Consider the following 26,918-nt stretch of genomic DNA (forward strand, 5'->3'; position numbering starts at 1 on the left):
GTTATGTGGTGTTTTTTCTATGGTAGGAAAGGCGGCGATTTGTTGATCAGCCATGATTGTCGGCAGACAAAGGGAAAAAAAAGATGGTTGAAGGGTGGCGGCTGAAGAGGTACAGAACCCTAGGCTTTGATACCAAGATAAACTTGATAATCATTTGTATTATGATTGTGTAATTGTAATTTACAATGATTACAATAGAATGATATATATAGACTTAGGTTAAACAACTAGGGCCGGCTGATATAGACTAAAGGGCCGGGCCTAAGTATTCTAAACACATTGTCTAATAATCAACGAAAATGAAATAAAATACGATAACATTATCTTATGTAGTTTAAAAATATAGTTTCTCTGTTTAAATGATTTGATTTACGATCAAAGTCTTCATATACGTGCAGAAACAAAATAAAGTTGTGACAAATCATTGAAGTCATCATGGAAAGACACTTAAAGAAATCAAAATTTGAATCCTGTCAATCCGTATTTTTAAATAGGTCAATCAAACACAACATGTTTTTAAATGGGTCAACCGAACACGGCTCATTTATTAGAGGGATCAACCAAACCACAACCCTAAGTTACACACTTTATACTTCATAAACCAAAACCTGATATTATTGTATCGTATTCAGATTGAATTTTTAATTGTGTAAAGAATTGCGACCCCTAATCAAATTTCATCAAGGGGAAAGAGTATTATTCATAATCAACATCTTTCAATATGGTTCAATGTTTACTGAAAACCATCTTTTATGACAAATCCGCCACAAGAAAGCCTCATTGTAAAATTATGGTTGCTCAATAAATCAATAATCATGATCTTTTATATGCATGTGCAATTTTATATTACAAAAACATGTGAACTTTATTAAATTTTACTAAGGAAAAGATGTTAACTTCTCAAAAGATAGTAATTACATAATTATTCTAATTGTATATATAATTACTCTATTTGATTCTCGTAATTAGCACGTTAATTTCATCTGTACATTAAATTTCCTCAATATAACATAATACGATGCACTTCACAATATATTAACTTACTATAACAAACATTCATGCATTTGTCATACGAAGAAAGACGAGCTATTAGGATGAGCTATTCGACAGGATTCCTACAGGAAAGGTTGTGAGCAAAAACGAGGATCGAGCTACAACAGGCAAACCTGAATGTCGTTAGTCTCGTCACAGAAAGAAAGTTCTCTCTACAACCACCCTTCAACATGAGAATTAGTAAAGAGATCTAAGAGGTAAGCTAAGTGAGAGATTGAAGACGATATGTAACTTGACGTCCTGTGCTATTTATAGTGATGCAAATACAAGTCCATTTTACCGTCCATTCGGGTTAGAATAACTACCTCATGATAGAAGCGTCTTGCTCCTCTGATCATCACTTGGTTTGATCCTCTTATCGACTTACATGCGGACACCATCTTGGATCGTTCCTTTTACACATGTGTAAAATATTGGTTACAACTTATTAATTGGTAGGGGTTGTTTTCATGCCATCTCTCTACACAATTTCAACCATTCACAAACCGTCACCTCAGCTGCCACATCTGATTCCAACATCCTTTAAAAACACTCAGTTATCTCATAACATTATAAAATTTCAAACCATTAAAAATATTAAAATAATCCCAACTTAGAAAATAGTTGTCACCGGTCCCAACTTAATCCTAACTTAATGCAGTTGGTCGATAATAATCCCAACTTAATCCTGGTGCCACATTGGATTTTAATAATCCCAACTTAATGTAGTTGGCCGATAAAAATCCCAACTTAGAAAATACTTGTCACCGGTCCCAACTTTCACACCATTTGTTTTCATTGGACATCTGTTAAAAAAAACTTAACGAGGTTAAGTTTTTTCCAAATTTCAAACTAATATTTTAGGGCTTTTGATCGGAATAAGTACGATTCGATTGATGTAAAATTTACCTCAAAACAGTGGCTCAAACGACTAAAGGAAGCGTCAATTACGGTGTTAAAACCTTAAATTAATTGAGTTGTACTTATTCCGATCAAAAGCCCTAAAACATCAATTTGAAATTTGGAGAAAACTTAACGCAGTTAAGTTTTTTTAACAGATGTTCAATGAAAACAAATAGTTTAAAAGTTAGGACCGGTGACAGCTACTTTCTAAGTTGGGATTATTATTGACCAGTTGCATTAAGTTGAGATTACTAAAATCCAATTTATCTGTATTATTTGTCTCTTTTGAGATTTTTGGTGCGATACCACCTAATCCACGTGTAGGATGCTCTAAGAAGTAAAATCCAAATACAATTGTCGAAACAACAAATAATTGTTGACACTTATGTGACACAATATCAGAATTATAACATTCACATATTTTTTATCACAAACATGCCAACTTCATACAATGAAAACCTACAAGACCTCATTGAATCAGCCCGCCCTTTCCTCCGGGAAGACGTCGAGTCAATCGACAAAAACCTCCCAAACCTCTTGTCCATCATCCGCTCAGCCGGTGCAAGCGAGTTCTTTCACCGGTTGGGCACCTTTTCTGACCATTTATTCCATGTATACCGCATCCTCAAGCTTTGGAAGGCGCCTGATCCCATTTGTCTTTTCGGTCTATTACATTCGGTTTACTCCAACTCTTATCATGATATGGCTATCTTTGACCCGTTGACCGACCATGAAACTGTTCGAAATCTAGTAGGAACCGTAGCCAAGGAGCTAATCCACTTGTTTTGTATAGTGCCTCGCCAAACTCTCATCCACAATGATCTTATGCATCATTACACTGATTCCGAGCGTCGGGACCACCTTCAAGCTTCTGGATGTTATTTGAACGCGGGAAAAGACGAAAGCTGGCGGAAGAAGCTTCGGGAAGTCGCTCCATCGACCGGAATCCAAGTCAACCATATTAGAACCGGTGAACCGATGGTCATTCCGAGAAGGGTGCTAGCAGTTTTTCTACTCATGTCCATAGTTGACTATGCAGACCAGTACTATGGCTATCAAGATGAGATGCACGGTAACACCAACGGTCGACTTGAGTTCTCCGAGAACAATTTTGACGTGTTATGGCCCGGGAACGGGAAGCCGGGGCTGTGGATGAACATGACATCGATAATGGCAGCTATTTACACTTTGTTGGTGCGAGATGAAGAAATCTTGAAGCAAAAACAGCAATCCAACTGCCATGAAAACGGATTTGAAGAGCTCGAGCTTGTGATCCCACCGGTTTTTGACCGGTGCACCAAGATTCTTGACCCGAGTGATCAGATCATAGCTAGAGACTTGTACTGGGAGGCTGTGTATGACCAAAAGTCAAGGGAGAAGGGTGAAGAGTTGTTGGTTAAGTCTATTGATATGAACCCATTGGTGGGCGAACCGCATGTGTTGTTAAGCCAGTTTTATATGAGCCGCGGAAGGTTCGAGGAGGCTGAACAGGAAGCCGAAAAGGGTTTGCGACTGTTGCTGGAATGGGGGTGTACATGGGACAAAAGGGTGTCATGGGAAGGATGGGTTGCTTGGTCTAGAGTCTTGTTGAGCAAAGCAACAGATGTATTGCTTGGCCTAATACTTCAATGGGGATCCTTGGTTTGGGCCTTGTTAAGTAGATGTAGGCTTTATTCTTCAATTTGTGACAAAATAATAATAATAAAGCCCGAATAAGTTGTTTAATGGGCCAAGTTTTTAGGTTTTGTTATGTTTAAACTTCATCTTCATCTCAATTCTCATGTTCCATGAATTAAATGTTTCCTTTTTCTAAACCGTAAACTAGGGGTGGCAAACGTGACCCATTAGGTTGAATGAGTTGTAATAAAATGTATATAATAGAGACAGAATGGGTCACACTAAACAAAGAAAATGATTGAAACATGTCAAAACAGGTTGACATTTCTCAAGTTTTTTTTTATATTTTTATGGAAGGAGAAAAACAAATGAAACTTTTTAATACTTTTACTTTTTTAGTTTTTATTTATATTTCAATTTATGATTTTTTGATTATTTTTTTAGAATTTTTAATGAAGAGTTTTTGAAATGGGTTGAGATATAAAAAACCCCTCATTAAAAATATTCAAAAAAAGATAATTAAAAAAAACATAACTCGAAATATAAATAAAAAACTAAAAAAGTAAAATACTAAAAAGTTTCCTCTGTTTTTCTCGTTCCATATAAAAAAATGTCAACCCGTTTCAATCTTTTTTTTTAGTTTGACTCATTATATGCATTTTATTACAACCCAACGGGTCACATTTGCCACCCCTACCGTATACCAACCCGTAATAGTCAGTTTGGAAAAACTCAATAGTAAAACCAAACTGATGACCGATTCAAACAGTTTCACAAAAGCCACTGAAAGTTTCATATTGGTTCATGAGTGAACCATAAAAACCAAGTCCATTACAAATAACTAATCAAAAAAACAAGATCTGCTCAGTTACAATCTCTGTTGAAACAAATAATGAAACAACAAAGCAAATTATAGTTCCAAATGCAAGATAAATAACATTCAATTATACAAAGAGGTGACACTTGCCTGATATTTATTCATCATCTTCTCGCATATCGGATTTCCTCTTAGCTTGCAAAGCCAAACGCGCATCTCGTTCCCTTTCAAACTGACGATAATCTGCACGCTCCAAGAACGAAACTTTATCTAGATATTTATCTCCACTTTTCTTATAAGTTTCAAGTTCTTCATCCAAACGATTTTCTTCCTTAAACTCGCCCCAATCTTTTTTAGTCTTGTCAAGAACACTTAGTTTTGGTTTCTTTTTAATCTGTTCAAGAATTGCATCAACTGCAGAAGAGTTGCCAGCCTTTTCTTTTTCTAACGATTCTGCCATATTGGCATCAATTAACTTTTTAACTTCAATGGATTCCCCTGCAAAGTCTCTAATTTCCCTCACCTGCAAAATCAAAAGTCAAAAATGTTAATAGATATCAAATAATCATTTAAATCCAAAATTTCTAATTTGGCGTATTGTGGTTCATTTTCGCGGCCAGTGTTAAATTTGTCTGTTAAATTGCAGGGCTTTTAGTCATTGTACACATAAGAACTACTTGTGTATTTTAATCAATAACTGATACTTGGGTGATTAATTGTGTAATTTATACAAATACTAGATTACTGAGTACAAGACACAAATAGTCCATATGTGTAAAAAGACTAAAATGCCCTTCTATTTAACAGAGAAATCTAACAGTCTGGCTTTAATTGAAACGGAAATGAAACCACTTAGAACTTTTGGATGAAAAGGGCTATTTTGACCAAACCACAGGGACTAAAAAAACTCAAATATTATCGGAAGGAATGAAACAGCAATGAATATACCTCAACTTTTCCTCTTCCTGCAAGAGCAGCCATATTGGCGGCGTCCTTGGCGGCAGAGAGGGCAGCAGCTGCAACCTTTAAGGCATCTTCACCCACGCTGTCTTGTTTATCTACTGGTTTTGGAACTGGTGCGGGTTGGACAGGTGTGCTGGTCTTTGGACCGAGTCCAAGAACTGTCATCCAACTCTAATGAAGATGGATAAAAAAATATGTTGAACTGAAAATAGTTCTATTATAAGATTATGTATAAGAAGACTTACCGAAGCAGGTTGTTTTGAAGAAGGTTTAGATGATTTTCCTTTATCATTTGTGCTAGACTTTTTTAAAATAGAATTCAGCTTATCTGTGGAAATCCCTTTATTCATCTGCTGCCATACAGCATCAACTCTAGCATTTTTGTCTGGGATTTTGGAAAAAGATTTAACCAAATTAAAATTTAAATTAATGGAATAAAACATAGGTATGAGAAAAAAGATAACTTGTTGCAACTCATTAAATTATGAAATTTTTGTTAACCACTTACTAATGAATTTGGGCCTAAAAACCTTACTATTTGAGGAAACTATAAAAAAAATAATCCATTCTGTCAGACGTAGCGTTAAAAAGTTCGAAATAAGACGAGCCTTATCGAGCTCGAGTCAAGCCCGAACCTCAAACAAAGCTCGTTTAGTTATCGAGTCCGAGCTCGAGCCTAGTATTGGAAGATCGTTTAGGCCTGTCAAGCCTTAACGAGCCTAGTGGAGTAGTACTTTTTTTAGTTTTAACTCCTTTAAACTTCTATATATAAATTTCACACCTTAATGCGGAGCTCGAGCCTTGCCTCGTTTAAGGTAATGCACACGAGCTCAAGCTAAAACTTAAGTTGTTATATTTTTTTCTCAAAATATATAATAATAATAATAATAATAATAATAATAATAATAATAATAATTAAAAATGTATACAAAATATTTAATAAACAGTAAACGAGCCGAGCTCGATCTTACAAAAACGACTTATAAACTTTATAAAAGGAGCTTGAAACGAGCTCGGGATCAGCTTATTTACATCCCTACTTGTCTTTGTTCCTGTAAGTTAGCAAACATTTATCATATAAACAAACGAAGCATTTCATCGAACACTTGGCATGCGAACTCGCAAATAAAATAAAAAACACCATACGAAACTAATCACTCAACCAGCTAGTAATTTTCTTATGTACCAGCAGGCTATTACTACTATTATTAGTAACTCTTTTTTTTCTTTTACTACTGTTTTTAGCTAAATTTTACTGAATCCTTTTGTCTGTTTGTTTGTTTGTCAAGTACATTATTAATTACTCTACTGCACACTATGACCTAATTCGATCTATAATTAATTAATTAATTAACTAATTATAATATACAAATAATAATCATACCTGGAACTGTTTGTGGATTGGATTGAGAAGCATTAGCGGTAGGCTGCGGTTGTTCACTCATTGTGTGTTAATTGAGAGTTTCAATATCCAATTCGAACCGTCGGATCTCTAATTCGATTGGTTAATTGTTTGCTAATTGGAGTGTTTGTATAGATATATATATATATATATATGTTTGAATATTTGTAGACAGTAACGAGAGAATTTGAATATCGAGGGTTTCAAAGTGAGGATGACGACGAGACCTAATTAAAGTCGTCGATTGTGAAAATAATATTTGAACTCGGGTAAGGTGGGTTGTAAACACAGGGTCCAACTCGACCATCTGGGCTAGTCGTTAGTTTCGGTAGTTTGAACTCGGGTCCCTTTTGATGTAAAATTGGGGTGCAAACGAGCCGAGTTTGAGTTAGATTCGTTTCGATTTTTATTTTCAAAGCTTAAGTTTGGCTTTAGTAGTTTTTCAAGCTTGATATCGGCTCCTTTACTAATTATTAGTTAAATTTATACATTTTTAATTGTTTTTTTATTTTTTCATTATAATTTTTTATATTATAATGTTTATTTTTATTATTTCGTTAATTTATAACATTAAAATTAAAAAAAAACCTAGATTACCTGCTATAAAGGTAATATATCTAGGATTAGAACAAAAATAAAAGTTCAATGACCTAATTGGAATAAAAGTTTTTATCAGTGACCTGATTTGAACAACTTTCGAAGTTGGTTACTATTCTATAGAGTAATCCCTTATATATATACACATACATATTATTATAAAAAGTATAAAAAGATATGCTCGTTTAAACTTGCGAGTTGGCTCAGGCTGGGGCTCAGGATCAGGCTCGTATAGTAAGCGAGCTTACTTTTAGGCTCGGCTCAATCAAGTTTTTTTACGAGACAATCTCGAGTAGCTCGCGAGCGACTTGACTCGTTTGCACCGTAGTTGTAACATTGTACGGCCAACTGGCCTAGGCGATTGAAACACGTGCCTCATGGGTTATTAACGTAGCGTTCGTCCAACTGGCTAGGCATCAATTTGTCTTTAATATGAAACAAGTTTAATTTATATTCAGACGGAATTGGAAAACTTAGTTGGCACATAATTTAAAACTAATTTTTTAATGCATAGTATAATTATTTTGTATGCTTATATAAATATTCATAAAAAGATCAAAAAGTAACTATTAAAAGAATGTTGTCATTTCTCAGATGAAGTTATTAGTCATAACTTACAAAGCAAACTGATAAAAGGTCATCTAGACATTTTATACTATTTTACACAAAGATAAAAATTTCAATTTAATAGTATGAAGTATAAACTTATAACTGATAAATTTATTACAACTTTAAACAATTTGTGTATGAGTTCTCAGACTAAACAAGTCAGACTTGCCCGAGTGTTGTTCCGCTGACTTCGGACTAGGCTCATCATGCTTGCCCGGCTTTTGTCCCACAAACCGTTGATTGTTGATGTTCTAAACCATCAAAAGTGTTCTATAAGCAAAAACGTCTATAGTTTATTTTTCCTTGTCATCGTCATACATAAACTCATCAACATTTTTGAAAAGACGTTTATTCATGAGTATTCATTTCATCATGCTGGTACGAAAAGCAGGACATGATGGAAGTGGTTGAGCCAAAAATAAGAAGACGAGTTTTACTTGTCGCTTCATTCTTGACACCTTAATATTTCTCACTTATTCTCATCCGAAAAAAACATTTTTTATTTCAGCCAAGGGTCTATTTGAAAGCAGCTTTATCTTGCTTTTCAATCTCCAAAGATAAAGATAAAGCTGGTCTACATCTTACTCTTCCAAGAGCCTATCAATAGCTTTACTATTTGTAGAATTTGCTGATTGTTGTTTTGTTACTTAAAACTTTTTATTTATCATATAATCTACCCATTTTATTACTTTTAAAACAAATATTTAACCTTAACAAAGTATAGAACTCATAAACCAAGACCATACATAACACTATCATTATTTCAAAACTACCAAATCCAGCAAACCACCAAAATCATAACCATAACAAACATGTCAAAACATAACATAACACCACCATGGTAGGTGGAAAACATAGATAACTTAACCCATCTCTCTTCAGTTGCTAGACTGACGCAACTCGGGTCTCACAAAATCAGCATCAGCAGGGACCGAAATATCAACAGTCGGTCTCAACTCTGCACACACCTTGACCGCCTCATGAACCGGATCTTCAAAGAAGCTCTTAACAAGATCCTGGTTCACTGGGGCACCGTTGTCTACTGCAACCAAGGTTTGTTGAGTCAGGTTGTAGTCGAACCGTGGAGCCCATTTCCTTGACCCTAACCGTGCAGTGGTGGAACAGTTGTCCACCATGAACGAAACACCTCAAGCGTGCATGAAAGGGTTCAATGAATCCACAGATTCGATTAAACTTTCATTGATGATTTCAGAATATGAGTGTCCTTTCTTCCTCAATACCTCAATCTGTGTTTTAACAAGAAATCGGATTTTAGAAACGTTCTGGAGTTCAAGTTGTAAAAGTTATTAAAAAAAACGAAAAAGGTTACCTGGGCCATCATTAGTGCCACGTAGATACCTGCTATGAAAGGATTTAATGGGCCTAAATCACCTGCGGGTCGTGTAGCACGAACACGTTCACCAACTTTCCACATACGGGTCTGGTCAATTTTGCCCATTGGGAAGGCGGGGAGACCCTCTTTCTCCTGGATTATAAACGTTAAATCGTTATCATGGGAACATCATCTTCATCGTATTAAAAAAAGGTTATTTAAATAATGTAAAAAATCTTACATAGAAACGGCGACCTGCCAACACAACGCTCCTGATCTCACTGCCACTGGCCACATCCTCATAACACTCATACAAGATTTCCATGCAAGGATAATAAGAAGCACTGTATGCAGTTAAGAACTCCTTTTTGCCTTCTGAGAGTGACTCATACACAGCCTTCATACCCTGTTAACATGAGTTTTATTAAAAAATGTACACTCTTTGACAAAACTAACAAGGGGTCTAAGAGTAAATAAACCAAACCTTAGTTGATATTGTCTTTGATATTACTCCGGTTATGCATTCAACAGTGTTCTTGTAGGCCAAATCTTCAGACATGCCTTGTTCTGTGTACCTTCTGAATAAGGACTCCACAATACCATGCACAGCACCATGTAAAATACCTGTTCTTATGGGAAAATTAGCTTTGTTGATATTTGAGTGTCTTGGTAAAATGTTGAGACGGCAATATGAGTGTGTTGGGTCATGGGCCAAACCGGGTTAGAATTAAAGGGAGTACTTTTACAGTATGATCCGAAAGGGGATCTTTTATAGAAAAAAATAATGATTACAAATCTACAATTAAAACAATGTAAGAGGTTGCGCGCATCAAAAATAGCCTTTTGGAATAACCCATTAACCCCTAATGTTTCTTCTTATTTAAGATACAAAACGACTAACGAATCAGGACCAGATTCAGGGTATAACGATTGAGAACCAGATTCAAGATATAACAGCACAAAACCAGATTTAAATATAACGATTTAAGACCAGATTCAAAATATAACAGATTAGAACCATAATCAAAATGTAGCGGGTCTTTTTTTTTCTGAATAGTTGAAACTTGAAATACTTCCTTTTTTTTTAATTAAAACAAGATAATTACAATGATAAAATACTTAATAAGAAAGAAATTTCATACATTAGAAATGGACATTGGGTGTCTTTCAATCCGTTAGGCCCAAATCGGCCCATTCATAAAGGGTCGAAATTACCAACTATGAAAAAATGAAGACAAAAACTGGAGTATTACCTCTTTCTCCAAATATGTCACTTTTATACTCTTGTTCTAGAGTAGTAGCAAATGTAAATGGTGAACCAAGAGCAACTGACCATCCAAGTGCCACATCAGTGGCTCTGCCATCAACATCCTGCAATAAATGATTTAGCAATCATTAACATTTAACAAAAATATGACAAGAAATAAATGCACAAACAGCTGTTGACGAACCTGATGGACAGCAAAACTTGCATTAATCCCGGCTCCATTGACCTCTTTTCCTTGTACATATAGCCTTCTAACCGATGGGCCCATTCCCTTGGGACATACAGCAACCACACTCACATTTTTGGGGAAATCAAGACCGATTGATTGTAAGTGACCAAGAAGGAAACCGTGTGAAAGTCCAAGGATGCTGTTTGGTTTCATGTGAGAGAAGATTTTCTCATAATTATCAGCCTGCAATGAATAAGTGGATTAGGAACATTTAAACTGTCAATATCCCGATCCAATTATGTTTTAAACAACTTAACCAAAAAGTCACAAGATCCAACTAACCTGAGCTGAATCAGGTATCAAGAGCATGACCAAATCACTGCCAGAAATAGTTTCATAAATATCTCCAAGAGTCCCATTTTCTTCACTGAAACCAGCAGCACGTGCCTCAGCAAATGAACTCGAACCCTTCCTTAAGCCAATCTGGTTTATAAATATATAATAATAAAACTAATCAGCAGAATGCTTAAATATTGCTATTACATTACTCAAATATAACCTCCGGATAAAAAACATCACCTTCACTACAATATCAGATTTAGCTTCTGCAAGAGAATCCCTTAAATTCTGAGCTTGTGCAGGACCCTGAACACAGATCAATAATAGTTATTTAATAACAATCAAGAACCAATACAATAACCCCTAAGCACTGATGATCAGCTTCACATGTAACAAACGAAAGAAACAAATTACAAACCTGAGAGCCCCAACCGATCACACCAATCTGCTTGATACCTTTAAATGCATCAGGCAACAAATAAACAAATCTCTACCTCCCCTCACAATGTACTGCATAATAACCAAAATCAATCAATTACAAAACTCATAAGTCAGGTATGAATAGGTGTGCCAACAAGCAAAACTGCTAGTTAGCTACTCGAACCAATAAAAACTCAAAACAAGCCAAGCTTTTTCTAACTCTAGCCCGAGTCTCACATAAAGCTCCTTCAATTATCAAGCCCGGACTCGAGCCTTGTATCAAAAGCTCGTTCAGGTTCGTCAAGCCTTGTGTATTTTTAAGTTTAACTCTTTTCATTTTCACATTGCACAACAGAGCTTTGGCTCGTCTAAGATACTGCACAAGATCAATCCGAGCCTAGGCTTGATTAAGATTTTTTCTCTCAAAATATTAGTAAGTAACTAAAAACGTATATAACTTAGTTAATAAATAATTAACGAGCCGAACCAAGTCCCAAACAAAGCTCATTCAGTTATCGAGCTCGAGTCATGCATGTTTTAGGCTTATCGAGCCTCAACAAACCATATGTATTTTTATGTTCTATGGACATATATGTATTAATTTCACACTGCACAGCCTAGCCTGGATTACTTTTCATCAAAATATATAAATGTAATTAGAAAGATATACAATCCAATTAAATAATAAACAAGCTAAACCCGAACCTAAGCTCATATAAGCCATTACACGAGCCAAGCCTAGACTTCTTTTAACATGTTTCCTCAAAAACATATAAACCTATTTAAAAACATATACAATTTAATTAAAAAATAATAAACAAGCCAAACCCGAGCCTAAGCTCATATTAGGCACTACACGAGCTCAAGCCAAACCTAGACTCCTTTAACATGATTCCTCAAAAATCAAAATATATAAAACTATTTAAGAACATATACAATTTAATTACTAAATAACAAAAAAGCCAAACCCGAGCTTAAGCTCATACAAGGCACTACATTAGCTCGAGCCAAGCCTAAACTCCTTTTACCATATTTCCTCAAAATAATAAAACTATTTAAAACCGTACACAATTTAATTAATAATTAATAAACAAACCAAACCCGAGCCTAAAAGCTCATATAAGCACTACACTAGCTCAAGCAGAGCTAGGCTCAAAATATATGTAAACTACTTAAAACCGTACACAATCCAATTAATAAATAATAAACATGCCGAGCCTAAGCTACGAGCTCGAGCCTAGACTGTTTAACATGTTTCCTCAAAATATATAAAACTATTTAAAACCGTACACAAATTAATTAATAAATAATAAACAAGCTGAACGCGAGCGTAAGCTCATATAAGCACTACACGAGCTCAAGCAGATCTAGGTTCAAAATATATAAAACTATTTAAAACCGTACACAATTTAACTAATATTAATAAATAATAAACGAGCCGAGTCCGAGTTTAAAAAAACAATAAGTTAGGGTTTGATAAACCACCTCTTCATGACCGGAAAGGTTAACTTTCTCCATTTTAAAAACCGAGGTTTCGAAATCGAGAGACACCGGCGGCTTGCTGATCGTCGGCGCCGCCACCATACGAGCTCCGAGAGCTGAGCCACGGCTCGTCGTATTGGAATGAATAAGGCGAGTTTGTAGCGATTTGAATGAGGCTTTGGATGACAGGTAGCCTAGGGTTTGAGGTGAGGTTTTGGACGACGGTGAAGTTGTGGTGGTAGGTGTGACGGTGGAGAAGGTAGTTGCGGCGGCGGCCGTCGTCATGAGTGACAGATGGAGAGTAGAAAGTGGTGTGAGAGTGTTTATGAAATGTGTGAAGTGAAGTGAAGGGGTGTGAAGTGAATTACTAGTTGTAGTTTATTTATAAGTATGCGTGTTGCAGCGATTTGAACTATTTGTAGTTTATTTATAAGTTAAAAGTATGCGTGTTGCAGCGATTTGAACTTGATTCGTTAAATAACCTAGCGTCAAGGGGTGTAAAAGAGTCGAACTGCTCGAGATTGACTCGTTAAAAATATTGATCGAGCCGAGTTTAATCAGGCCTAGTATGAGTCTGAACTCGAGCCTAAAAGTAAGTTCGTTTAATAAACGAGCTCGAGCTTCACTTATCGAACTCGAGCCGGCTCGCGAGCCTAAACAAGTCTGTTAATTATATAATTTTAAAAAATATATTTAATAATTATTAATTTATATATAAAATAATTATAATTTTATAAAAATAATTGGTAAATTGAGCTTGAGTAGGGCTCGAGCTTGAAAATTTACTCACAAGCCGAACTCAAGATTTGAAACTCGAAAGGAGCCGAGCTCGAGTCGGGCTCGGGGATCGACTCGTTTGCACCCTTACTGGCATCTTTGTCAGTTACTTAGTTGTAAACCCGAAAGGACCCAAATGCTCTCCATGTAGCTGCTTTAGCCCGGCGCGTTGCAATGGATACGTTGGATGGGCTTGGTTTGGCTGGTATCAGCTCAATTTGTTACGATACTTTACAAAATATGTTATGAAAAAAGCTGAAAATTTGATGACTAAAGTATAAAAGACAAAAGTTTTGAAGTTGGTTGTATAAATTTGGTGTGGAAAGTATAAAGGGCAACAATAGTTTTGATAGCTTGTGGCAAATGTTGAAAGTTTGGTGGTCAAAATATACGAATTAAAATTTTTTAGAAGTTGGTTTTTATCACAAACTATAATTTGTACACTTTGGTACTTCTTAAGTTAAGCCTTTTAAAATCAAAACTAGCGATTAAGTAGAGTTGACAATTTGTGTCTTACTGTGTTTAACATATCAGAAACAACACGCTTAACACAAGTATCAAATATGAACACGACTTGTTTAACTACCTTATATATTGTGATTATAAGAAAGTTTTAAGTTTCATGTACCAATAAGGAAAAATGATGAAATCTGGTCTATTGATTTCAATTATTCAAGATAATTAAAAAAATCAAACACCACACTTTTTTTATTAATATGTCTTATCGTGTCTTAAACATGTACTCTGACAGTCCTACGATTAAGTTAAGTCTTGTATAATTGTATTACTTCTGTTGGTACTGTATGGAACACTTTAGTAATCACAGTGTGTCAAACCTCATTGACATAATATGTACACACGGGTGCTAACTATTTGGCGTGATAGACATAAAATACGTATACATTGATGCTTAGTATTTTACATGATATGAATGAATCGAGTTGAACTCAATTAAGTCAAAGAGTTTAATATAAAAAGACACCTTAATGAAGGTGAAACTCGGTTGATTACCCCATCAATGTTTATGATATTGATTATTGATTGTGATTCAGTTAGTTATCAATGAAGAACTCGAAAAAGCTTTTCTAGACATGTTTAACAATAGTAACTTTTGTTCTAATATTGTTATAAAGATTTTGCATTTCAATCCAAGTTTGAATCGATCCCTGTTGTAACAAATTTTGATTTTCGATTGGTAATGTCAATAAAAATTCTTAAAGTTAAGTCCGATTCATAATACATTTCATATTCACTAATCATTACCAATATATTAGGGTGAGTGCTCCAAACCCTTCCATTAATCTTTCTTCAACATTTGAAATCTATTTATTATACGGAACAAAACATCGTGAGTCTCATCATAGATTCATAGGATAGGGTTTCATCTGTGACCACCTTGGTGGCAACGACTTCTTTTATTTTGATTGGTCAATATGAATATTTTATCCTTTTGGAGCCATTCAACCACAAGATCGTGCATGCATTTAATTCAATGACGTGATCGGGTTTATTCATGGATCCAAACAATATATGTTAAGAGGATTATAATTTAGAATTTCCAACCCAATTCATAAAAGTAGAAGATTAAATCAGCATGATAAAGCATTAACGATTCATAAGTCGGTAGGTGGATTTTTGTTTTGGGGTGGGCCATGTAACTTACCATATATACGAAAATGGCGATATTTAAATATGAAACATTTAAAATTGTGTTGAAGCCTTGAAGGGGAACAAATTTAAGTTGCACACGACACTAACACTATCTACATACTAGGACAACATTAAATCAGGATCCATGACCCGTTAATCAACAAATGGGTTGATTCGCGTGATAAATATATATTCAAATTTATATAATCCAACTCAGATTAAGCAAGGGGTTAGGGGGTAAGAATAAGAAGACTTATTTTACCAAAAAAAAGTCCACACTAATTAAGATAATAATCAACGAAAACACTATTATCAATCGATATGAATCTTGATGATGGCTTAAAGTAAAAAAAAAATCAAGTCGGTTTAGTTTATTTAATTTTTTTTAACCCGAATCAACTTTTAGTTTTTCCCATTATATAGAAACATAGATATTACATCAACATAGCAGGTAGGCGGGCAACAAGCTGCGCCGCCACCCCTTTCTGAATTGCAAACCTTAACCTGCTAAATAATAATTAATTTTAATTAAATGATATGAGATTGCAAACCCTAACCTGCTAAACAAATTTAAATGGTATGAGATTTGATTATTTTAATTAATTTAGTTGGTTATCTAGTTTGAGTCTAATCAATTCAAGAGTCTTGATGAGCAAGTTTGAGTTTTAGTATAAATAATAAATGGTTTAGAGTTACAGTCTTGAGTGGTTGAATTGTTTTTGTTCTTTATTAGTAAAAAGAAAAGAGCCGTGAAGAGTCTCACAAAATCATCTTGTTGTTGCATTTTTTGTTTTGACCGTTTCCAACACGATATACATCTTTGAAACTTTAGATTTTCTAGCACGGTTGGAAGCAATGGTAATGATAAGTTTTATAAACAAACGAATCAAATACGTGGGTTTTTATTTTATGTAAACATTCTTAGCATAAAAATAGATTTTAGGTTTTGAAGTGTGCTATGCTTCTTGGATCGCAATCATGTCACAAACCTTGTGTAATAATTAATAAACGTGACAAGGTTGGGGTATAAAAGTTATTATAGTGTATAATGTATTAACAAATCGTATCCAAGGCATAAAAAGGTATACCTTTGACATTGTTGATATTTTTATTTATTGGTAAGACTTTCATCAAAAAAATAATGACAAAAGGGACCATCTTGACGAAAAATATAAAATGAAATATAGTTACATGACCAGATGCCATACTCATTGAAAATAACATATATATCAATATCCATCAGCAAACTAAAATAATACCACATACCGTAACAAAGCGCAATAAAATCGCCAAATTCTGGATATCAACAAAATCATCTAGAAAACACTAAAAGCATAATTATGTAATTACACAAAATCACACTAATAGCAAAATTAACAAGGAATATTCGATGTGAACCACTCCATAACATGAATCGGAGCCTTGATCAACTCGATTGCGAGTTCAACCAACACCGTAATACACATACAGCACGAGCATATGCATGTCAACAGCAATCTTTTTCAATTCATTAACATTCAAGTTAAAAATTTTAACATAAACAAAATGAAAACTTGACAAAAATAGTCGAGCCCAAACTTGGGGGTGATTTCAAGGGAATCTACGGGAAGGGGTAGAGGTTTTGACATGAGGGTGAATTGTTAATGACGTTACTAGAGATAGTGGTGGTGAGAGGAGGATGACGATGGTAGGTGGTGGTGTGGTAGGGAAGGGAAAATGGCGGTGGCGGGTTCTGTTAAAGTCTATTATTATTATTATTATTATTGAAGGTAGTTTGGTCATTATACATAGACATAATTGAAGAATTTAATGATATTAGTGGGTTAGTAGTTACAAAATTCGTACATATGAAACTCCTTAGTAATAAGTTTAAAACCATTAGTATTAAGTGTGTTGTTAACTTGTTATTAATAACAAATGTTAAGGACCAACGACTCAATATCTACAAAGCATAAGGGCAAAAATGCCATATCTTTCTTTTTATTGAACTTCTATCTTGCTAGTTGATTAACAAATACAAAAGTCGGTAGGTGGGATTTTGGTTTTGGGTGGGCCATGCAACTTCCATACGCAAACGAGTACTAATAATACGCGTAAATGCCAAATACACTTAAATGTGAAACATTTAATTGAATATATTTAAGGATTACTATAGTAGAGACTAGAGAGTATTTATGTCGCACACGACATGAACACTTAATAAATTTATATAGTCCGACTCAGATTAAACAATGGGTCGGAATGAGTCGACTTATGTTATAAAAAAAGTACACATACGTTACTCAAATCATTTTAACATGAACTCATCCTAACCATACATTTGTCCGACCCGACCATTTTTGGTAAACATAATATTAGTAATAATCTATGAAAGCATCATTATCGATCAATATACATCTTTGAAACTTAAAAGATCTTCTAACACAGTTGATAACATGATGTTGATGTCTTACAAACAACAAAATGGGGTGGTTTTAATTCTCATTGGCATTGGTAACATAAATATAGATTTTAGGTTCTAAAGCGTGATATTGTTTCTTAGGTCACAAATCTAACTTGTAATATAAAAGAAGTTAGTGTTTTACCAAAATTGTATCCTAGTCATAAAAGGGTATACCTTTTGACATTGTTGATATTCTAATTTTTTGCAAAGTGTCGCCTTATAAATGTCATTCATCATAATAAAATGACAAAGGACCAAAGGGGACCATCTTGACAATAAAAAGGAGAAAATTCTCAAAATAGGTATTTATGATTAGTTTTTACAGGTTTTAGGTGTCATTTTCATTATATTCCCAAAATAGGTATTATAAACTAGACGTGACGAATAGTTTATGATTATTCACGAGTAGTTTGTATAACCAATTAAAACTTGCCACGTGTCTATAAACTAACCGTAACGACCAGTTTCACTAATAATCTACTCGTAAAGATTAAATAAGTTTAAACCCTCGTAATCAGCGCCACACGAGTAAATAAGATATTCTTTAGTCGTGACGAGCAGATTATAAAACCTTAAAAGTCGCGAGTATTTTATCAAGCTAACCACGACGATGAGTTTGATTACCAAATGCATCTAACTGGTTTGTTTTACAAAATACTAACCAGAATGATTAGGTTGTTTGGTCAACTAGTCTTTACGAGTAGATACAGCTCAACAACTACTTTATATCCATTATACGAGTATTTTGTTGGTAACTAACACGTCTCAATAAGTTTATCTGGTAAACATTACGCCTACGAGTAGTTCATTTGTAGTTAACTCGTCGTGACTAGTTTACCTTGTTTATATTCCCAATACGAGTAATTTATTGTTAATCAATTCGTTCTGATAAGTTACCAGAATTACATTAACCATACGAGTAATTTATTGGTAGTTAACTCGTCTTGTATATATCTTGCTATAAACTAGTCGTGACCAGAGGTGCACAAATCGGATTTTTTAAATACCCGGGTTCGGGTATTGGGAAAACCATAGTAACGAGTTTTTTCAGGTTTTTTTCCGAGGTTTTTTCGGGTATAAATTGAATTTTTTAAAAGTTTGCACTTTTTAGGGGTATTTTTAAGGTATTTTTCGGGTACACATCGGGCATTTGAAATACTCAGTTTCGGGTTTTGGAAAAACCCGGTTCCGATTATGGAACCGGTTTGGGTTTTCGGGTATTACCGGATACAAATCGGGTCCAGTTCGGGTTCGGGTTTTAGTGCCAAAATGCACTCCCTATCGGTACCCTACGGGTAGGGTCGGGTACGGGTTTGGGTATTAAAAACCCGGGTATTAAAAAAACCGGTTCCGGGAACCAGGTTCGGGTTAAACTAGCCAAGACGAGTTAATAACATACTTGGAACCGGGTTTTTCCAAAACCCGAAACTGAGTATTTCAAATGCCCGATGTATACCCGAAAAATACCTTAAAAATACCCCTAAAAAGTGCAAACTTTTAAAAAATTCAATTTATACCCGAAAAAACCTCGGAAAAAAACCCGAAAAAAAACTCGTTACTATGGTTTTCCCAATACCCGAACCCGGGTATTTAAAAAACCCGATTTGTGCACCTCTAGTCACGACTAGTTTATAACAAGATATATATGTGACATTCGTCAAGTTTGAGTCTCGTTCTATATTCATTTTTTTTTGTAATCTTTTTGTAACATGCTGATTTATTTCGCGTTTATTTTAAATAAGTTATACTTCGTAATTGTGGTTAAACTTGTAAATTCGAATCGGAATTCATCAACTCATTGATACTATCACTCTAGCGTGTGCGAGGTTTGTCAAAATAAAGTTATTTATAGTTTATAAGCTCGGTTAAATAAACTCTAGGGGCTAAAGTGGATTTCCTTAAACCTATTCAAGATTTAAACCATTTATAACTAAATACCAAACTTGAGGGGCAAAAAACGTAACATTTATACCCACCTATAAAAAGAACAAACCCTAACCCTATTTCATAAGCATCAAGCCGCCACCCCTCCCTCTTGCCGATTTCTGGCGACATGATTCAACATGATTCGACAAATCACATCAGAATTCGAAATGATTCGACAGCTAAAACTAGGCCAATGCTTCCTTTAAATAAGGGTTTAGTCGGTGTAATAAACCATCGCAACCCTTCATGAAATGATATGACAGTTGATAATTATCTCTCATAACCATTAATAGTTCGTTGGCATGCACTTACCCGCTTTAGCTAACACTGCTTCAAATTTGGTACTAAATCAAAACAATGTCTGATTTTAAAATTTTAATTGAAACTATAATATCATTAATGATTATATTTTTGGTAAAACGTTATAATACACATGGGAGCAATGTGAGCAGCTCCTTTATGATAAGACATAACCACCATAATCACCACATGGTTACGGGTGTTAATAAGAAACAAAAACCTAATTTTTTGTTCATGGAATCACTTAGGCGCTACATTGTATTGCTTATATTATATATACTAGTTTGAGGCTTGTGTACAACACGAGTAGTTCTTGAAAATACAATATTTAATCAATAATCGGTATACAAATAACAATAAACCCGTAAACATTATTAATGCAGTCGTTGTACAATATTCTTTAAAACATATTTAAAGTAAAAGATAATTATAAATATCAAATGTTTGGAAAAAAAATAGGAAGTAAATATTAAATTAACAAATTTGAAGCATAAATTTTAAGAAAGTTAACTATTTTTTTACTATTATAAATTTGTTAAAAAAAGTTAGGTTTATTGTAGGAGTGACAAGTAGCAAAACTTGTAGCTTTTTATTAAAGAGTATAGATTACGTTGTAACAAAATAGAGATTCACATGTCAGCTATGAGTGGTTGGGGCGGACTCCCTTAAACCCATGGAACTGGCACCTTTCTTGTCAAGTGATTAACTTAATCACAAGAATTACAATCTTCGTCACAAGAGAAAAAAACCTCGTTAACAACCCTATCTGCTAGACACTTGCATTTTTCTTGTTTGAATCATGCGGTCACTTTGCTCGACCATATGAACCAATCAAAACATCTTTGTCACACAAGAAAGCTCTCTATAATGCTTTCTAAGAGCGTTCATAACATGCACCACTTCCTGAGGTCCGGAAGAAAGTTGGGCTTCTGAGAAAAATCTGGAATGTAATATGACGATGATGTGACACAGTTTGTGTTAGTTTGTTGTTGTGGATGCTCTAAGACGACCTTTCTCGTGTTACATAGAAGTATTATATTATTAATTTATTATTATATTAATTCTAGTTACACATTTAGATCCAGGTGAAAGCTATAAGTTTGCATATTCTACTTATCACATTTGCTTATTACTTTTTTTATATTATTATTAAATATTAATAAAATTCAGCCGCCCCACATTTGTCCAACGTGGGGTGAGGACTGAGGAGATGGATAACATGAGAGTAACATCCGACAATGGTCGGTTGAACATGTTAAGGATGATTTGTTTATACACTCGGACAAAGCCTCCTACGTGGATTTGTGTACCCTTTGCAGGTTATATAATTTATGCAAGTTCCTTTAACTTAACAAGAATATAATTAATTTATAAAATCCAAAAACCGAAACATGGGTTATAGATTTAGTTTTAATTTAAACTTGAATAGCTGCCTTATGTACAAAATTTGAAAGAACTAACAAGTATATATAAAAAGATTTCTGTAAGTTGATAAAATAAGTGCAAAAAAAGGTATTTTTGAAAGTCATCCACGCCATTTCTCAAAATATTGGTTAATTAATTTAAACTGTTATTATTGCAAAGTTATAATGTATATCGAAGAAACACGGATCCTTTCTTCAAGTATGGGTCCTGGATCCAATGAGTCCACATGGTAAAATACGATAACCACTACTAAGATATGAGTATAACTTCCCAAAGTCCAATGACTAGAACCTGCAAAACAGACACCGTGAGTGATGAAGGCCCAAGTATTGACGAACATGCCATGTCATATTTGGAGGCCCATGATCGTGTCTCCAAAGGTGGCCCACGAAAACGGGCATAACTTGGCCCACGAAGCTCCGTTTCAGGCCTATTACCAGTCAAATCGAAGCTTGAGACGAGGAGCCCATTGTGGCAAACAGCCTATTACAGTTTGGCCCCTGTCCGAAGCCCAAAAACGCCTCCTAAATGAAGTTTTGGGCCTTTTTATCTTTTTTCAGTGCTTTTTGTCTTTTTGTTTTTGGGTTTGTATTTGGCCCATGGCTCATTTTAGGCCCATTTCGTATTTGGAAGTCTTTTTACATGCTTGTGATGTAATTCCAAAAGTTAAACTTGAATATTAATAAATTTCGTTTTTCTCTTCATTTTCCCTAGACCTTTGGGTTGGATTTGGGAGTTCTGAAGTTCATCACGGGTATTCACTAAATCAACGTGATTCGATCTTCGTTTTGTTTATACCGCTGAATCAGTGAGTCTCGTTACAGGAAGGACAAGAGGGGGGGGGGGGTCTTCCTATAACCACCCTCCGGCGTGAGAATCAGTAACCTTCATAGAGGATAAAGTACTGAAGTAAAAAGGCTAAGTGTAGTCAGAATGTAGGTGAGTGAATGAATACCTCATACCATTTGACAAGGTATTTATAGCCGAAGGATGTAGGAAGGTGATTGGGCCAGCTGTCCTCTTCTAGAAGATCTTTGATAACTACCTGGATACGTGTCCTCTCATGATAGGTTGAGCTATACGTCCCATGTGCATGGGTATAACAACCTAGACACGTGTCATCCAGTGATAGGATGGATCGCACCCTGGCCATGTGCACGGTTATAACAACCTGGCCAGGTGTACTTTGTTCATTGGTTGATATATCACGTATTCCCCAAGTAAGAATCGTGATTCTCTTTCTAGAGAGTAGTTGATTGGTGACAGCTGTCCCGCTGGCATTGTTTTCCAGTTGTTTAGGCGGACAGATGTCTTGTCCTGCGGATGCCTTTTGGAGGTGCCAGGATGCTTCCGCGCGTGTTATGAGGACGTTCTTCCTCTACCGCGATATGCGTGTGATCCATATGTCCCGCGGGTGGCCTATTAGAGGTTCCTCTGTGACCCACGGGTGGTACTTAAGGGTATTTGGGTCTTTTTTGGTACCCTACCTCTATAAGTCCCCCAGTCCAGTGTTTCTTCAGTGTGAAGTCTTTATGCGGGTGAAATTCTGGACTTAACGTGTGTTGGGGATTTTTGAATTAGGTAGAAAATATCTTTTGTTGGTATGGATAATCATGAAAAAAGGACAAGTTGACCACTCGCAGGCGCGTGAACAGATGATGGAACGTTTTTTACGGCTGTCACTGTACCCGACTGTGCAACTTTTTCTCTTTTTCGAATTTCCCGCATGACGTGGCAGTCACTGATTGGGTGACGATTTTCTCTCTACTGTTCATAAATGCGATGGGTATAAATAAGGAGAGACTTCTTCTTTTCGAAGTTTTATCGCTCTTTTCTTCTGATTATCTTCATAGTTTTTCTGAACTTTTCATATATCTTTCTTCTATCTTACTGAATTTTATTATAATGTCGAACGTTCAGACCGAAGTTGATGAAATAGAAGTTTCATGGGATTACTCGGAGTACGAAAAATTACTGGAAACTTATGGTATTCCATCTGAGTGGGGACCGGAGTTCCCTTCCCCTGGTTCCATCGCCAGTTTCCCACCGCCTGGGAAAATGGCTGTGTATGCTGATTATTTTGTTTATGGGAATTTCCGTTTTCCCATAACAAAATTTTTCGAGAGAGTTTTTACTGCTTATGGAATTCATCTATCTCAACTACACCCCCGTGCTGTGATGCGAATTCGTCACTACGAATTTGTGTGTATAGCACGTGACATGGTGCCCCACCTTGATCGATTTCCGGTTTTTTACCGTCTTAATAACCATAACGGCTGGTATACATGTCAAGGATTTTCCGACCGGAGTATTGGGTATGAGGTTGAAAAATTATCCATAGACTGGCGTAGCAAATTTTTTTGGATATCTGAGGATGTAGTACTTTTGCCCATGGTTCGTTGCCCGGTGAATTCCGCCATTCCGGAGGTTGTCACAGCTGCTCACGAGGGTCGTGAGTGGTATCGTGTTCTTACTATGGAGCCTTCACCCATGCGTGCCTTGCCAGAGGAAGCTTTAGTGTGGGCAGGCATGAGTCGTTTGTGGCCAACGGAGTTCATGGAACCCATCTTTGCGAATTTGAATGAACGTAAGTTATCTTTTATTGTCTCTTCTCTTCCTTGAATATCTTTATGATTAAATTTCCATCTTTTCCAGGTCGGAGTTCTATGTTCAATGCTCTTTTTGAGGACAGGGGTTGTGTCCGTAAGAGCATCCGCGAGGCGGGAGACCAACCTATACTTGAAAAGACTAAGTCTCAATTTCTTTTTCTGAAGAAGGTTCGAGCTGAACCTGTGATTTCGAATGCCACCTTTGAAACAGGTGCGTACGTTCTAAACCCTCCTCCCCTTACTGCCATTACTTCCGACGGAATGATTGCCATCTTATCGTCAAGCGATGATGATGGCGATGCTTCTACATTTTCTGCTTCTGAAGAGGAAGGAGACTTTGATGCTTCTGAACTTTCCTCTGTCTCATCTTTATTGGCAGAATTGGAGAAAAAGAGAGCTTTATTAGCTTCTCAAGCGGGTCACACAGGTGTGAAGGCCGGGGGTACTAAGGCGGGACCGTCGAAGAAAAAGCGAAAAATTCACCGTCCCAAGAAGCCGCAGTACAGCCTTGCTGACCACATTGATACTGTTGAAGGTGCGTGTTGACCTTTAATTACTGTATTATTTTATGAGTGTTTAGCTAAGTGTAACTTTTTATGCAGATCCGTTGATCTTTAGTGAAGACATATCTGAGAAGTTATCTACACCAACTCCTCATATCGAAAAACAATCATCCGCTCCTTCAAGGGGAGGGGCGGGGGATAAACCATCTACCCCGCCTAATGTTGCTGATACGAAGGACCGGCCGACTTCTCCCCTAGTTGAGGTTACTGTAGATGAGAGGATGCCGACTCCTCCGATTGGTACCTCGACGGAAGGTCCCGACAACCAGTCTGATCGTGATATCGTTTCGACTATCTTTTTCAGACTGGAAGTGTTACTGGGGATCAGCAGGACAATCCTGCTGTCAATGAGGAGGATTTCAGGACCGAAGAGTTTCCTTCTCGACCTCCTCCACAACAGTCTTCTTCCACCCCGGCTCGTCTTAAACCTTCGGGTTCCCTTTACTTCGGGGATACAGGACTGGGTGATAAACATGAGCTGTTTGTCCCTTCATGGGTCATTACTAACGGGTCTCGGTTTTCTCAGCCTAGAACCTGTATGGAGTTCGTCAAACATTGTGCGCCACCTGCTGAGATGTCATATCAACGTGACCTTTCCCGCCATGACCTTCATACGAATGTAGCTTATCATCTAGCTAATGCTTTGGCCGGTAGCCAGGAGGTCTTAAGTGAGTGGCGTACTCCAGGCGGGAAGGTGGGAGAAGCTCGGTGGGCCGCTGAGGCTGCGAAGAAAGAAGCTGAGGAGCACCGTATTGCTGCCCAAACTGCTAAGTGGAAGCAAGCCGACGCGGAGAATGCCCTTAAGAGTGAGCAAGAACGTAATGCTGACGCTGCCCGCCGATGGAAAGAAGCTTGTGAAAGGCAAAATTCCGTTCTTGAGGCTGCTCGGGCAAAGGCTCAAAAGGAAAGAGATGACTTGGCCCGCGCTCAAGAAGCCAACTCTGCGTTGTAAATCAGGTGGCCCTTCAGGGTGCTCGGATCCACGATCTTGAGGCGGAGCTAAAGTTGCAGAAGGAGCGAGTCGATCTCAAGGACCATAGTGCTGCTGAAATTCAAACTGCCTATGACTCTCTCCTTCAAGCTCATGAACAGGCAACTGTGGAATCCAAAGAGCTCCGAGCGCGGGCAGAACGTGCGGAGCTGGACCGTCATTGGTTCCTTACTCGGGGAGTTGATGCTGTAAGTTTATTCAAATTTACTAATTTATTCCCTGTTCTGTATTTTGTTTGTGTGTTTCGTTTTGTAGGTCATCCGTCATGTCAAGGGAAGTAAAGAGCTCAATGATAGCTTTGCAAATCTGATGACAACTTCTTCTTCACTGGGGCGTGTAATGGGTTTCAACGAAGGGATTGATTACGCTCAAAGCAACCGCACATTTAAGGATCATCCGCTCTATTGCTTAAACGTCAAACAAAATCGTGCTAACCGGGTTAGAGAGCACGATACTTTGGTCTTCCCTTTACAAGATATGCTTCCGGAATTTGCTTCCACAGATAACGGCGTACAACTTTTGAGGAGCTATCTTGGTGAAGAATTTGAGGATGACTCTTTGGAAGACACATCTTTGAAGGCTCCGGAAGACCCATCGGCCTCAAACCCTTAGGATAGGCTTAGATTTTCTGTAACTTGTAATTTTTTCTTTCTCTTTTTGTAATTATTTTTTGGATAATTAATGAAGAAGATCTCTTTGTCTTTTGTGAGCCTTTCATTATTTCATGAAAATATCTTTTTAAAAGATATTTTTGAAATCTACGACTTTTTGAAATGTTTGAAAGTTTGAATAATTATTGTGACGTGGCGGAGAGAGAAACTTTTTGAGGACAACTGACAAGATGTGTATGACGCCGTTGACAGCCTGTTTACACTTATTTGAACTCTTTGCTTGACGTGTCAGTCACTTGGTGGTCCGCGGTTTCTCTCTCCTCTGGCACTTCATCACGCGCATTAATTGCGATGAGTATAAATAGACCACTTGTGGTTTCCATTCAACTTTTATCACTTTCAGATTTCCTTTCTTTCAAACATTTGAGACTTTTCAACATTCTCTGAGATTTCTTCACTTTTCTAAGATTTCTTCATCTTTCTTTTATTTAAATGGTTAAAGAAAAGAAAGGTGCCCCTGCTATCGGCGAAGTTGTCGTAGCCCTTAAAGAAGAAGATTTTAACAACGTTGTTAATGTATATGAATTGGCGACGGAATGGGAGCCAAAACGTCCGGCTAGTGTTTCTATTGCCACTAGTCCTCCTCCTAGGAAAATGGCTGTGTACGTAGACC

General features: G+C 36.3%; 2 protein-coding genes and 1 pseudogene across 3 annotated transcripts; 1 reads left to right on the top strand and 2 right to left on the bottom strand.

Annotated features, from left to right (window-relative positions):
• Positions 1–2,370: 2,370 nt before the first annotated feature.
• LOC143590285 (uncharacterized) lies at positions 2,371–3,651 on the top strand. The gene has a single exon (XM_077070811.1). The coding sequence runs from the start codon at positions 2,371–2,373 to the stop codon at positions 3,649–3,651; it is 1,281 nt and encodes a 426-aa protein (XP_076926926.1).
• A 697-nt stretch (positions 3,652–4,348) lies between these two features.
• On the bottom strand, positions 4,349–6,957 carry LOC143590277 (uncharacterized). Its single transcript, XM_077070807.1, has 4 exons — positions 6,717–6,957; positions 5,578–5,717; positions 5,318–5,503; positions 4,349–4,892 (listed from the first exon to the last, which is right to left on the bottom strand). The coding sequence occupies exons 1-4, from the start codon at positions 6,775–6,777 to the stop codon at positions 4,527–4,529; spliced, it is 753 nt and encodes a 250-aa protein (XP_076926922.1). The 5' UTR covers positions 6,778–6,957; the 3' UTR covers positions 4,349–4,526.
• Positions 6,958–8,663: 1,706 nt separating this feature from the next.
• LOC143590275 (ketol-acid reductoisomerase, chloroplastic-like) lies at positions 8,664–13,279 on the bottom strand (annotated as a pseudogene). Its single transcript, XR_013145449.1, has 10 exons — positions 12,954–13,279; positions 11,467–11,558; positions 11,289–11,354; positions 11,052–11,192; positions 10,725–10,952; positions 10,527–10,644; positions 9,758–9,897; positions 9,515–9,679; positions 9,271–9,426; positions 8,664–9,187 (listed from the first exon to the last, which is right to left on the bottom strand). The product of XR_013145449.1 is annotated as a ketol-acid reductoisomerase, chloroplastic-like (transcript).
• Between the last annotated feature and the right edge of the window lie 13,639 nt (positions 13,280–26,918).

This window comes from Bidens hawaiensis, unplaced genomic scaffold (assembly GCF_021521415.1).
Source record: "Bidens hawaiensis isolate Kalapana, Puna unplaced genomic scaffold, B.hawaiensis_p1.1 tig00038378_1, whole genome shotgun sequence".
Taxonomy (NCBI): domain Eukaryota; kingdom Viridiplantae; phylum Streptophyta; class Magnoliopsida; order Asterales; family Asteraceae; genus Bidens; species Bidens hawaiensis.